Here is a 13,991-nt window from a genome sequence, read left to right on the forward strand (position 1 = left end):
TTTTAAAAGTTGTTTTTTGTAATACCAATTATTTTGGTTAAAGAATTATTGGTTTATCCCAACAACTATCATTCTCAGGTATGGAAAAGCTTTGATCTTTTGATATTTCTGAAGATCTAAGTTTACATGACTTGATCAATATCTTGTTGGTATTTTAAAAGTTGTAAGATATTAAATAATGAACATATAAATAAATATGACATTTTCTTGTATAAATAATAATAACCTTGTCATACTTTGTTTTTGCTTTTGTATGATTCGTACTAGCATTTGAACCTCAATCTACATACCAACTATCAAAGAGACCAAGGATGATAGTCTTTGTCATATTAGCTTTAATACAAAATTTTAATATAGGGGTGAACATGAGTTGAGTTCGGGTTTAAAGATTATATTCAGTCAATATTTAGGGTCGGGTATAAACCAAACATAACTCATCGTGATGCATCTCATGGTCACTCACTCATCATGTTTGTATGTGTCTCTTCAAATATGTACAAAGTAATATAGTCACAATTTTTGTCGAAAGTATCAACATTTCTCTATTTTTCCATCATACATACATGATTAATAATATATATATATATATATATATACATATATCATTTTATACATCAAAATATATATTTATAGTAATAAATAATATTGATAATATTTTATCTAAAATGAGTATACATTATATTTAATCAAGTCCAGGTTCAGATTTAAACATTAACCCGGTCAATATTTAAGGTCAGGTTAGTTTTGGGTCTAGGATAGAGTCTGAGTTCAAAAAATAATTCAACCAACATTCAGGGCCGAGTAAAGACAAGTCTTAACTCATCTCAACTCGGCTCATGTTCACCCCTAGATGCAACCACAAAGTAGACAATTGCTATGATTTTCCATTTTTTTCTAATTGTTATAAGTTTGTGAGAGTGAGGATAAGATTGTTGAGAAAAAAATGTATATACTAATAACATAAAAGTTTTTTATATTGTCATTATATTATCAACCATTTATTTTAATCATTATTATTGATTCTTAAATAAAATTAATTCAAATAAATAATGGATGATACATTGATTATATATAAATCTTTATATTGTCAATACATATATATTACACTAAATTTGAAAACCTTGACATTTTCTTCAATGATGTGACTAGAAGAAAATTGAGATGATACCCACCCTGAAAAAAATTGAAACTCTCTCCTCCTTCTCTCATTTCATCTTCTTTCCATCCCAATAAAAGGGGATTTAGATCCTGGGATGAGTGATAGTAATATATGACATTTAAAAAAATTTAAAGGTACAAAATTTTAATTTTTTTTATTTACGATTTTTTAAATCATCAAATCAATTTAAGTATCATATTCTAGTACTTGATTGTCCATTACTAGAGAGGATTTCAACCCAACAAAAAAATGTATTAATGATCACCAATTAGTTCATATATAGTTTGTGATCAATAATTTTTTGGTTACATTACTTCTCAACTTGGATTAAGTAAAATATAAAAATGTTTTAACAACATGTGATGCAAATTTGTAGTTTTTTTTTGTAGTTTCAATGATAATGTTATAACTAAATCTTAATAAATATAAGATGATAGTGATAGCAATTTAAAACACAAGTATGTGCTAGACGAAACAATAATAATATTTATATTATATGGAAGAAGTAGGTGGAAAATGTTTGCAAGATATTTATTATATAACTGATTTAAAAAAATTCTCATTTAGCTCGAGGAACGTTTTTGAGGAAGTGTAAGGTATACCAACTTTATTTTCTGAATAAGTTGACAACATTTATGTATTATAATTTTTTATCAAATTATGGAAAAAAAATTGGGATGCATAGTTGCATACCCTAAAACACATTGGCTTATTTCATAGGGTTACAAGTCTCTTCAATAGTAAACTTGTTAAATTTGTACTTTTTTATATGTTTAAAAATCACAAATATTATTTAAGAGATTCAATCATGTTTGAGACTATGAGAAGTATTATGAATGACAAATTTTGTCTTTCAACATTTCCATAAAATTGTTTTTTTTTGTATTACTAAAGATATCTCTTCACCATATGGATAAAGAATTAATCTCTTTCAGAATGTATGATTGTCCTCCCAACAAGTGCCACTCATATGAATCGAAACCTTGACCTTTTGGTTTTTTAGAGATCTAGCAGAGCTTTACACCACTAGATCAACGTCTTTTTGGAAGATAATTTGTTGTTTGGTCCGACGAAAGTTGAATTTCAAATTTTTCATTAAATTGTAAGAAATCACCATTGCCGTACTTAAAAACATAGTATGTGTCAAAACTTATCTTAACATCATTCACTAGATAGTGAGTGGCACACAATACAAAGGGAAGCAAATCATACTAAATTGTAAAAACTCATTTTGAGTCATTACAAGATGCATTAATAATTATAAGAAAATGTGATGCAGTCGGAAACACAAAGGGTTTGGCAAGCGTCAAACCTAAACACAAGTTTGCAAACACAAAATTGATAGATAAACTCCGGAATCAACCAGAAAGAAAAAACTCTCAAATTTTATTAATGAAAATAATATATTTATAATGACTATATTCCCAAAAGTATTTAAATACTAAAAGATAATGAAAAGATACCAAAAATATAATGAAAGAATACTAAAAAGATAATGAAAAAATAATTGCTAAAATTATTAAAATGATGTTCCTTTCGCACGAACAACTTCGTCTTCAATATGCACAATCAACATTCCTACATCAAGATGTTGCTTAAATATAAAAGGATAATAATAATTTCATAATCAAATTATATATCCAAATTTACAACCGATCAATTTATCTGATCTAATACATAATTAATTAATTAAAAGTAAATTACACATACACTCCTTGAAGTTTAAATTAATTATACTAATCACATCATTTTTGTTTAAAAAGATACATCAATATCCCTCGGTAATAAGTGTAATTTGTATATATAAACTACAAGTGATTTCTGTAAGTGCAAAAAATGGAAAAATAATAGGTGTAATTTCACTAAATATTATAATTATAATTTAGTCTAAGAAAAATTTTATTGGGAGTATTGTATGAGTAATATCTTATTCTTATCTGAATTAATCAAAACTCATGTATAGTTGAAATCTATTATCATCTCACCTTTGATTTTTCTTCCCACTTTTTATACTTACTTTCTACTAATTTTTATTACAAAATTACTTTAGAATCAATAGTTATATCATATATGGGGTAATATGTATGAATGATTTGTTAATTCATTATTATACAATAACTGATTCAATTAAATAACAATGAACTGAAAGAAACATTTCATAGATAGTTTAATTAACACAATGCATTGGTATCTGACTTAGCAACGAGGAAGGAAAAATATATGTTGTTTTACAAAAGTGTGTCCAAAATATTATAGTTTATTTGATATTATAATAAAGTAATAGTAGATTGTCAAAAATTCCTACTTTTTTTAACCAAAGTATATAGAGTGATGCATATTATATTATGTGACATCAAATATTATCCAAAACGGAAGCACATTAAATTAAAGCCTTAGTTAGTACATATTGTGAAATGAAAGTCATCATAAGTTGAGGGCTAACACAATACATTATGGTTTGCTAAGAGTATGTGAAATGAAATAATAATCAATATTCATAATTTATTGTCAAATAATTTTCAAATGTTTATATATTAAAGTGAAGTTACAAATTATATTACATTAGAGATAGAGTCCAATCGAAATAAGATTTACTATGAGTTATATTAAAAATCATATATGAGTTATACATTAGTATGAAAAGATATATATATATATATATATATATATATTAAATAGAGTAAATTTGTTAAAATTTAAATAAATATTTTTAGTATTATGCAGACCGACCTGTCACAATCCACAACCCGCTTAGGGCGGATTTGAACTACAATTTGATATACATAAAATATATACATATTTTTTAGCCCGATCTGATTTAGCCTAAACCTGATATGGGCTAACTCATACCCATCTGGGTAGCCTATTTTGACACCTCTTACGACGATGAAGGACAGAAAACAAAACACAAATAGTTGTTGGGCTAAAAAATAAATAAAAAAAGATAGGGTTTATTGGTCTGTTTTGTGTGGGGTTTTAGAAAGCTTGCCGCACTCTCTTTCACATAAGTTTCATCTTCCAAACCTACCATCATACGACGCCGTCACAGTAACCTCTCTCTCTCTCTCTCTCTCTCTCTCTCTCTCCTTCTCTTCCATTCTTCTAACTTTGTTAATTTGTTCTAATAATTGTACCTTATGCTTTCTTATTACTGATTCTAAATTCTTATTTGTACTCTCATGTGTATGCATATTTACGTACTTGACACTACTAATACAGTATAAATACGAGTATAAGTACCGTATTTAGAGACCATGTTAGTTAGAAGGGCTAGAATAGTGTGCAACAGGGTGTAGATTATTATTCTTGTATGCATGTTATGTGTTTGATGTAAGTCCACAACCAAAATTAGTGAATTGAATCACTCTTTCGGTATCTGTTTTCACTGAGTTTTATCATTTCTTTGTTTTTCTGTGATCGGCGTCGATGTTAGAAGTTAACATTTATGCTTGTTTGTTTGTAGAATCTCTGTTGATATTGTTGCTGCTGCTGTGAAATGGGAAAGTTAGGGAAGAAGGCAAGGAAGTTTGCTAAAAAGAACCTGCAATCAGTTTTGAGGAACAAGAGGAAGTTGAATTCTAAGTTTAAAAGAAAAGCTTCAAAAACTAGTAAGGATTTGATGTTTATTTCTTAAAAATTGTATCTATCTGTTTCTTCTATATATCTTGCTTTCACATTGTTTTTATTATTATCTTTATAGTTTGTACTCTTTAGTAATGGATTAGATAGCCTTATATCCTCATTGCTCATCTTAGGAGTTTAATTTCATTTAAGGTGTGTTTGTTTAAGCTTTTTTCACAAAAAAAATGATTATTTTGATAAAAGACTCACTTATGAAACTTGGACATGTTTGTTAATTTGGTTTCTCAGTTACAAAAGAGCAGAATCTTAGAAGATATATTTTTCACCTTCTAAAAATATTACTCTGGTAGAATCACTTGTTTTTAAACCTAATCAAAGGGCTCCTTAATTTATTTACTAAAGTGGTTATATTGTCTCTGAATGCAACTTGCCCCATACTGCTGCATATCAGTATTAATGAAATTGTTTTGGTGTGAAGTAGTAGACTACTTTCAGTGGCTTAGGTAGGTTATTCATTAATCGATTGAATAGATCAATGTGTTTGTACCTAGCTTATCGTTGAAGTATCTATTTCATGGATTCAAATATTTTCTCATTAAGAAGTCTTGTCATTCTTCACATTTGATATTGGACATTATTCTTTTTAGGGCCTCACTTTGTTGTTTGCCCAATGACTTGATTTGGAGAGCGTTCCTAATCGATATACTAAGGCCTTCGGTACCTTATTGTATTGTTGTCTGTTTCTTTACTAGGCTTCTAGTGTGGTTTTCAAGTCTTCACTTGAGAGTCTATCTTATCCTTCTTTCAAGATTATATTGTTCTCCCAAATTTATCCATCTTATTGCTTTGACCTATATTCACCAAAATCTGAACCAAAGCTGTAATCAATCTTGAGTAAATTAATGATATAAATGCTTATTATTTCGCAAACGAGTAATATAGGCCCTGCATGCTATCTTTTTGTGTCACTTCATATTTAAGGACCTAGCTTCTTGAAATAAGACCAAGGAAGGAATTCATTTCTAGATATATTTTTGTGAAATTCTTGTCTGCTTTCACCCCATCATGAAATAAGCTATGAAATAGATAGCCAAGCACTCGAATTTAAAAAATCTAGAATTTAATCCTTTTGCATGGTTGTAGCCTTTGTAGGATTAGGTGGTGTTTGGTTTGCTCTCTACTTTTTTAGTGATGTTTTTACCCAATTACAGAAATGCCACATTGTTTTCACTCTGTTTTCTGTTTTCAAACTTTTGTGAAGGAAATAAACCAAACCCCCTTAATGTGCTGACTTTCATGTACTCTTGTTGTGTGTCAGGGCATTACAAATGTACTGTTTCTAAAATATTTTCATGGTTTGCTCTTCATCTGTTTTGCTTATTTTTTATTCTGTACAAGTGTTCCTCTTTCTTCCTACTCATCTGAGAGATAATGTTTTTTTATTCAACCTGGTTTTATCTTCCTAGGAATGCTTCATATACAAATGTGAAGACTTGTGAGTTATTATTTTTTATAATAAAATATACTAGAAGTACCTGCAACAACGAACAACAAACATTACTGGAAAATGTTCTAGTAAATCAAACATAGGATAAATGTCACCCTCAAATCCAAAATTCTAAATGCATTAGAATTGAAAAACACATCAGTGATATTGTTGTAATGTGAAGCAAGGAATGGAACTAAACCTATGGAGTTTCAAAAGTTATATTGAGAACACTGGTCTTTGCATGTAGTAAATTTTGCAAATGTATTTCAAATTTTCAATCAGTTGAACTATTAGCTTTTTGGCTTTTTATTGTTTTTCTTTCTTATGCATTAGTTCTCTTTGGGTTCCTATCAATTCTAAGTTAATGCTTTGTAAAATTTGACCGCAACAGGAGATAGTCAAGATGTTGAAGAAAACCAAGAGACAGATGTAATAAATACTTCAAATGAAAGGTAAAAATGGTGACTAATATACAATTTTCTCACGACTTGTAACATATTGATGCTTCTTAGTATCGTGCTGATCATAATGTCATTTTCTAAATAACCTTTTCCTTTTGTTTAGTAATTTGGAACTATTGGGCTTTGTCATCTAAAGCAGTCTTCTGAAAGTAATAAAAAATATCCTAAAAAAAATTTAGTAGAAAATTCTATAAAAAAACTAAATATTTTCTAACAAAAAGCAACTGATAGATGTTCACCCACAGAGTATTTTTCCCCCTCTGTGAAGAGCTTCTCAGAGAGTTTTCCTAATAATGCTCTCCAAAGATGTTGTGATTACGAGGATAATGACATTTGCTTCAAAAGGAAAGTACATGCTGCTGCTCCTTACATCCTGCTTTTGGACCAGAAAATCTTCAATGTCAAAGCCCATATCTTTGATATTAGTCTTCGAGGACGTGGTTTTTGATGTATGCGCTATGGACATTTCATGGTTGCCTCTGTATTTTTCTTTGAATTACAATTGTACTGGTGAGGAATATTATCATCAAAGAATTAGGGAAAGGCTTAATTTGTGAGGAACGTGAAGCAGATGATTTCCTCCTTTTAAATCATTGGATAAATGTCAGCCGGTGGCTCTGCAGATGCTCTGGGACTAACAAATGAAGATTCATTTTTTTTGGTTATCAGAAACACAGTAGAGCTTGAAGATACCCCCCTTGATGCTGTATTCAGCGAAGATGACAGCGAGGTGCTTGGAGATGATTCAGACAGTGATGGATTTCTTTCAGAGGTTTCAGTTGTAATTATTGCTTAAGCTATTTTGATTTTGTTATTTAATTTGGTTTAGCTGTAGCATATTTGGTGTGTTGACTTCTTGACTTTGCAACTAGGATTCAAGCTGTGCCCATGTTATTGGAAGTGATGGTGAAAATGAAATTGACATTGAGAGTAAGGACAATTTTTAGGCTTCCATTTTAAAGTAAATGAATTTATCCTATTTGCATGCGTTATATTAGACTTTAATGCAAGTTATTTTTAGACAGCAACTCTGGTAGTTCCTTATCGGTGCAGAACAAAGATATTCATGCTGAATTTTTGAAGAAAGCAAAAAGGTTGAAGAAATTGAAAGAAAAGGTGGTTTCCTTGTATCCTTGGGTTACAATTGTGCTATACTTGTGTTCTGTTTTGAATAGTAAATGATTTTTTAGCAGAAAGTAGGATAAGAAATCATGTATGGCAGAAAAAGCAATAATCAGCATATACCAATAATAATGGTATTAGAAAGTGTTGTCAAGAAGTCTAATGGTGACATTGAGCATCTTGTGTCTGAAATTGAACCCTTTAAGGTGTTTGAGACATGGTCAGTTCATCATGATAGTATATCCAGTCCTCAAATTCCTTCTTGCATATATATGTGGGCTTGTTAGCTTTGCATGAATTAAGTTCAGAAAATACATGAAATGAACGAGATGCTTTAATTGTTACTACTGAATGTTATGCTATGGTACATATTTGTAGAAAAATTATTTATATATTGGATGTATAATGATCTCTCTTGCTCTCTGGATGGGGTGCTCTCTTGAAAGAGTGGTCTCTCTTTTCTTTTCTTTTTACTTCTTATAGATGCACATGTAAATTCATTGCACTTAAAGTTGAAATGAAAACAAGAACCTGGATTGTCAACTCTGTTTATAGTCTTCCCTTGTCCTTCTTAAAATAATAATAAAATTGTTAGCCTCATCATGGAAAGTTCTAGCTTTATTCTAACATTATGTCATTTTTCATTTTTGTCCCAATGTTTGATTCTAACAAATGAAATTCTTGGTTTTATTTGTTGCTATTTGATGCTTTTTGCTTATCTATCAAACTTATCTTTCTACTTTGTAATCTACAGAATCCAGGGTTTTCAAAATTTCTGGATGCAACGGTTGAACACACTAATGATGAAGAAATTGTGAGTATATTCATGATTTATTTCATAAGAATTTGGAGATTTACATGTTGAAACTTTTGGTGAATTCATTAATGTCTACTGTTATCTACCTTCAGTGCCACTTGTAGATTTAATTTACTCTTCAGCTTAAATATTATATGCTAATTGATAATTTGGTATTTTAAAAAATATGCCCACCCTGCCAAATTCTGCTTCATTATAAATACAGATATATTATTTTCCATGTTATAATCTAGTTATTCCTTAAAATATTTATACTAGAGCTTTCAACCTGACCACTACTAGCACTTGTGTTAGTTAAAATTGACTGTTATTTCTTATGTGGTTCAGAGTTCTGATGACGACGAAGGGAGATTAGATGGGGTGCAGCAAATGAATGAAGACCCTGCACATCCTCGTTTGGTCAAACTATTGACAAGTGCATCTGTTGATTCATTGTGTCAACTGGTCAGAGAACAGCAGAGTGTGCCTGCCCTTACATGCCTAATAAATGCTTATAGGGCAGCATGCCACAATGACTCGGAGGGCGCTCATAAGAGTGAAACTTTCTGCAAGATATTAATGTTCTTGCTCCACGAGTCTGATACTATATTTCGAAAGTTACTAGGAATATCAAGCACTAGTTTCAAGAAGGAAATTGTTTTGGAGCAAAAGAATTCAAAAAAATGGTTATCTCTTAGACCACTTATTAAGTCATACTTTAGGAGTACAGTGTTTCTTCTGAACCAGATCACCGACTCTGAGATATTGGCATTCTTAATTTGCCGACTTAGAGCTTCAATCATTTTTCTGGCCGCATTTCCATCTTTATTGCGCAGGCTTCTCAAGGTATTCTCAAGTTTAGTAGTGATAAAGATGCTAGGGATTTGTCATACACTATGTTTTTTCTTTTAATAGAAGATGCTGGTCTGGGTAGTTTTAGAGATAAGTTTTCCTGTTTTTGTTTTTCTTACTTAATGTAGTTCACATTTCCTATATAATGTAGTTATTGTTAGCTACTCACTGTTACTATGAACTTTCTTTGATTTACAAATTGCATTCTTAGACATGTGTATACCTTACAGAAACTATAATTTATCTATGACCCATAATTTTATTTTAAAAGAAATCAAATGTTTCTTCTTTAGTCTTTTATTTTTAATCCCTGGCTTTTGCTGTCTTTTTTCTGTCCTGGGGTTGCTCCTGTCTCATCAGTTAGTGTCTGCCTTCATTTTCATGATCGTGCACAACATAATGACGTTGTTAGATCTATGTAGCCAACCCACTAAGTGGAAAAGTCTTTGTTGTTTGTCATTTTACAATATATGTTACTCTTAGGTGGGTATTTCAGCAAGAGCATCCCAACGGGTTGTCCTTGGAGAGGATATGAATTCTTTTTCTAAGGGAGAGGGGAAGGAATGCACTTCGGGGGTGCTCACATTTTGTCCCATAGCTCTAACAACTTAGTTGACTCTTAGGGACATGAATTGACTAAGCATACTTGCTGAGAAGGCTATATATCAGGGTGTGTGACTGTAAATTTAAGCTTACCAAACCAGATTCCTATGTCACCTTGAGCCACTGGTAGAACATTACCATAACTACTTAAAGTTCACATTTGGAATCATTGGGGTCTCACATAGTTTGGCTTCCATCACTACCCCCAGCGTCATCTGCATATACCTCCCATAGAATATAGATGTTAGATGGCTATTCGGCTCCCTATGTGTGACTGTGTATTTATGCAAATATGCTAGTAATTAAGTTGTATTTGGGTGTAGTAAAACCCATACAAGTCTTGTCTATATAAATGTACTATACATGACATCACCTTTTGTCAATAGCAATGGGTTTCATCCATATTGGTTGTTGATTTGGTAGATTCTGGTAATGCTTTGGTTATGGTTTGCGATTAATTTCAGATATCATGTGTTTTTGTTGGCCTTTTGACTAAAATAAAGTGTGGAATGTCAATCTCATATGATGTAAGATCTTCCTCACCTTGCTCTCAAAATAATTGCAGATTTCTGTTCATCTCTGGGCAACAGGAGATGGGTCTCTGTCATCACAATCCTTTCTCATTATACGAGATATAGCTTCTGTGTTTAGCTCTAGTTGTTTTGACTCCTGCTTTGTCAAAACGTACAAGGCCTTCACCAGTCACTCACAATTTGTTGAGCGGAGGTTGTTTGAACATATACAATTTCTACGGAACTCTTTTGTCGAGCTATGCAGTTTAGATGTGCAGAAGTCATCTAACCAAGCAATGATTTGTATACTGCATCTTGCTAAGATATTGCAGAAGGGGTGGCAAACAAAAAAGAAGGTAAGCTTTAAACATTTTCATCTTCCTCACTATTTTATATTGATTCAAGTTAAATGTTAGTGGTCAAGAATCTAATAGAATGTGTAAGTATTTAGGGAATCATAATATTACCATGTTGAGGAAAACTTTCTGATATTCTACCTTATATTTTATGAGCAGGAGTTGGTTAAGAAAATTTGCAGTTGGCAGTACATCAATTGCATTGATCTCTGGGTTGCATTTATATCAGCAAACATACAGGATTATGATCTTCAGCCGTTGCTGTATATGATTGTACAGATTATAAATGGAGTTGCTCTCCTTTTTCCCGGTCCTAGATATTTACCACTGAGACTCAAATGTATCCAATGGCTTAATCATCTTTCTGGTTCTAGTGGGATTTTCATACCTGTTACATCATTGGTGCTTGATGTTTTAGAATACAAGATCACTAAGGATGGTGGAAAACCAGGGAAAGTCCTGGAACCTTTGTCTACCTTAAAGGTCAGACATGAATGTGACACTGCAAAAAAATTCATCCCTTTCTTTTTAAAGAGTAGTTTTAGAATTTTTGTTTATCTAATGTGTCTTTGCCTCTCAGTTCGAAAAAAATATTTGGACTTGAACTCATTTACATTACTGTTGCAATTGATGTGTATTAATTATTACAGCTTCCAAAGCATTGGTTAAAATCACGTGACTTCCAAGAAGAGTGTGTCTCTTCTGCCATTGAACTCCTTTCCGAGCACTTTGCACAATGGAGCTACCATATATCTTTTCCCGAGCTGGCAACGGCTCCACTTATCCACCTGAAGAAGCTCTACGAAATAACATCTATTGAGAGTTACAAACGTGCTATCAAGCGTTTCATTGATCAGGTACTAGTTCTAATCAAAGCCATTACATTTTCCGGTCCCTTTACGGAGTAGAGTGCAACTATCTTGAATTTTGATATTCAAATCAATGTTGGTCTCTACAAAGCATTTAAGAACCCTAGAATCACAACCGTATAGCAAACTGGCCGTTTTAATTGCATTTTTCTTTGCAGTGTAGATTGCCCCGATATTGTGATTTATTTGGTGTGTCCATGTCGCCCTGCTTGATGCTTAAGCTATCCAGCAATAATTGTGTACTATTTAGTTTGTTTACTTCCTAGTCCAGCTGAATTAAATAACCATTTAATATTAAAGATTAAAACATCAATTTAGCACTTGAAAGATAATGGCCTTACCAAATAGGTCTTTAAAAGTTTTGTCACGAATCAAGTCCTTCGAAGATTGAAAACAATGTTAAATCGAAGAATTTAATTGGTGACTTAAGTCCTTAAAAGGACCAATGTGGCAACATTTAAAATCTTTTATGGTCTTAATTGGTGACAAATTTTCAAGGATCTATCTGGCGACACTCTAATCTTTCCAAGATTGAATTGAGGGTTTGTTCTAATAGTTAATATTGCTGAAAACTTTTCCTTTGTCCTTGTTAATGTGGACATTGAGTTATACCCACCTCACCCAACTCTTTCTTTTTGTTTGCCTCTTTTGGGGATGGGCAAATTCAGGTGGAGACGAATGTTGACTTTGTGCGCAAGAAAAGAGATGATGTGCCTTTCTCACCGAAGGATCATCAGTCTGTTGAAACATTTCTTCAGGTTATCTCCCATTCATCTTCCTTTCCTCTCTGAGTCACGATTCAAACAATTGATTTTACTAAACTGGCTAAACCATAAATGGTTGATTTGACAGGCGGAGAAATGTAGTAGCAGCACTTCCTTTTCACAATACTACAAAAGCATCAAGAGCAAAGCTGCTTCAAGAAAAACTATTTCAAATGGAAAGGTACTGTTGGCTTATCACGGGCCTTTTCTTTCTCATTCTGTTTGTTTGGGTTTGGCCTAAATATGTCATTTTTGTTGCAATTAATATGAAGATTGATTATTTGACACTGCAAATTTACCATTGAACATTAGGTTTAAATTTTTATGTCTGATTTCCATTGGAAAATCTGAGCTTCTGAATAGTTATTATATTTATGAACTCTGAGCCATGTAAAGTTCCCTAAAGTTCTGTTTGCGAGTTGAGTTTTAGAGGAAAACAAAGGAAAATGGAAGGCTCAAGCCATGAAATACACTGATGAGATAGCTTCAAAGTCTTCTCTGGGCATCAATTTAGGGCCTGTTTGTTTATAGGTTAAAAGAAGTGTTCCTAGAAAAGTGATTTTGGCAACTGATTTTTTGAGCACATAGAAAATATAGATCCTCAACAAAGTGAAATTCATCTTTTTTTTCAGCTTTCACATTTTTGTAAAAGCTGAAATAAACAAATGTTCCAACTTCCAAGTGTGAGAAGTGTATTTATATATGAAAATAGTCACTATTTAAAATGAAAAAAGCTTAAACAAACAATCCCTTGCAGGAGGAAGTGAAAACAAATTTGTTGATACTATGTTCTTCAATTAAATCCTCTATATGCTGTATTTTTTACATTATCCTTGATAATTTCTGCAGTCTTCTGGTAAAAAAGGAAAGAAGAAAGTGCAACATAAAAGCAATGGCACTGTTGAAGTAACCAGTACCCAAACTTAGAAGAATTAATGCTTTATCCTTGTTTTGACATGCTTTGATTCTACACAAGATTCAAGGAAACGGATTATACTTATCTTAGGTTTAGAAACTATCATAGTATAATGGCAAAGTTGAGGACAAATGCATTTTATTCCTTGGAGCATATTCAGTTACTGGATCCAATTTTGACATTATTTTGAAACATTGGTTGTAGTTTAAGGTTTAATGTACCGAGTACTTAGGCTTTATAGGAAAAATGATACTATAATGAGCTTATGCTGTTTTTGACCATGAAACAAGAATGAGTTTTAATTTTTTGGTGCAATCAAGGAAGTTTTATGTTGCTTTATGGTGCTATTTGCTTACAGGATAAAACAGTATCAGCATGTTTCAATTTTAATTCTACCTTATTATTTATTTATTATTATACTTATATAGTAGATTTATTTAAGTTTTTGGCCCTAAAAAATTATGCCTTTTTCTTGAAAACAATTTTCATGCAATGGTTGCAACCAAGTTA

The 13,991-nt window shown here is 31.6% G+C and overlaps 1 protein-coding gene across 1 annotated transcript; it reads left to right on the forward strand.

The window, feature by feature from the left end:
* On the forward strand, positions 4,103–13,790 carry LOC109347295 (nucleolar complex protein 2 homolog). Its single transcript, XM_019587043.1, has 14 exons — positions 4,103–4,207; positions 4,623–4,767; positions 6,622–6,682; positions 7,361–7,463; positions 7,564–7,621; positions 7,713–7,807; positions 8,568–8,627; positions 8,958–9,455; positions 10,630–10,932; positions 11,092–11,415; positions 11,583–11,789; positions 12,470–12,559; positions 12,654–12,746; positions 13,415–13,790. Exons 2-14 carry the CDS (start codon positions 4,656–4,658, stop codon positions 13,490–13,492), a joined length of 2,082 nt encoding a protein of 693 aa, XP_019442588.1. The 5' UTR covers positions 4,103–4,207; positions 4,623–4,655; the 3' UTR covers positions 13,493–13,790.

Source organism: Lupinus angustifolius, chromosome LG05 (assembly GCF_001865875.1).
Source record: "Lupinus angustifolius cultivar Tanjil chromosome LG05, LupAngTanjil_v1.0, whole genome shotgun sequence".
In the NCBI taxonomy this organism is placed as follows: domain Eukaryota; kingdom Viridiplantae; phylum Streptophyta; class Magnoliopsida; order Fabales; family Fabaceae; genus Lupinus; species Lupinus angustifolius.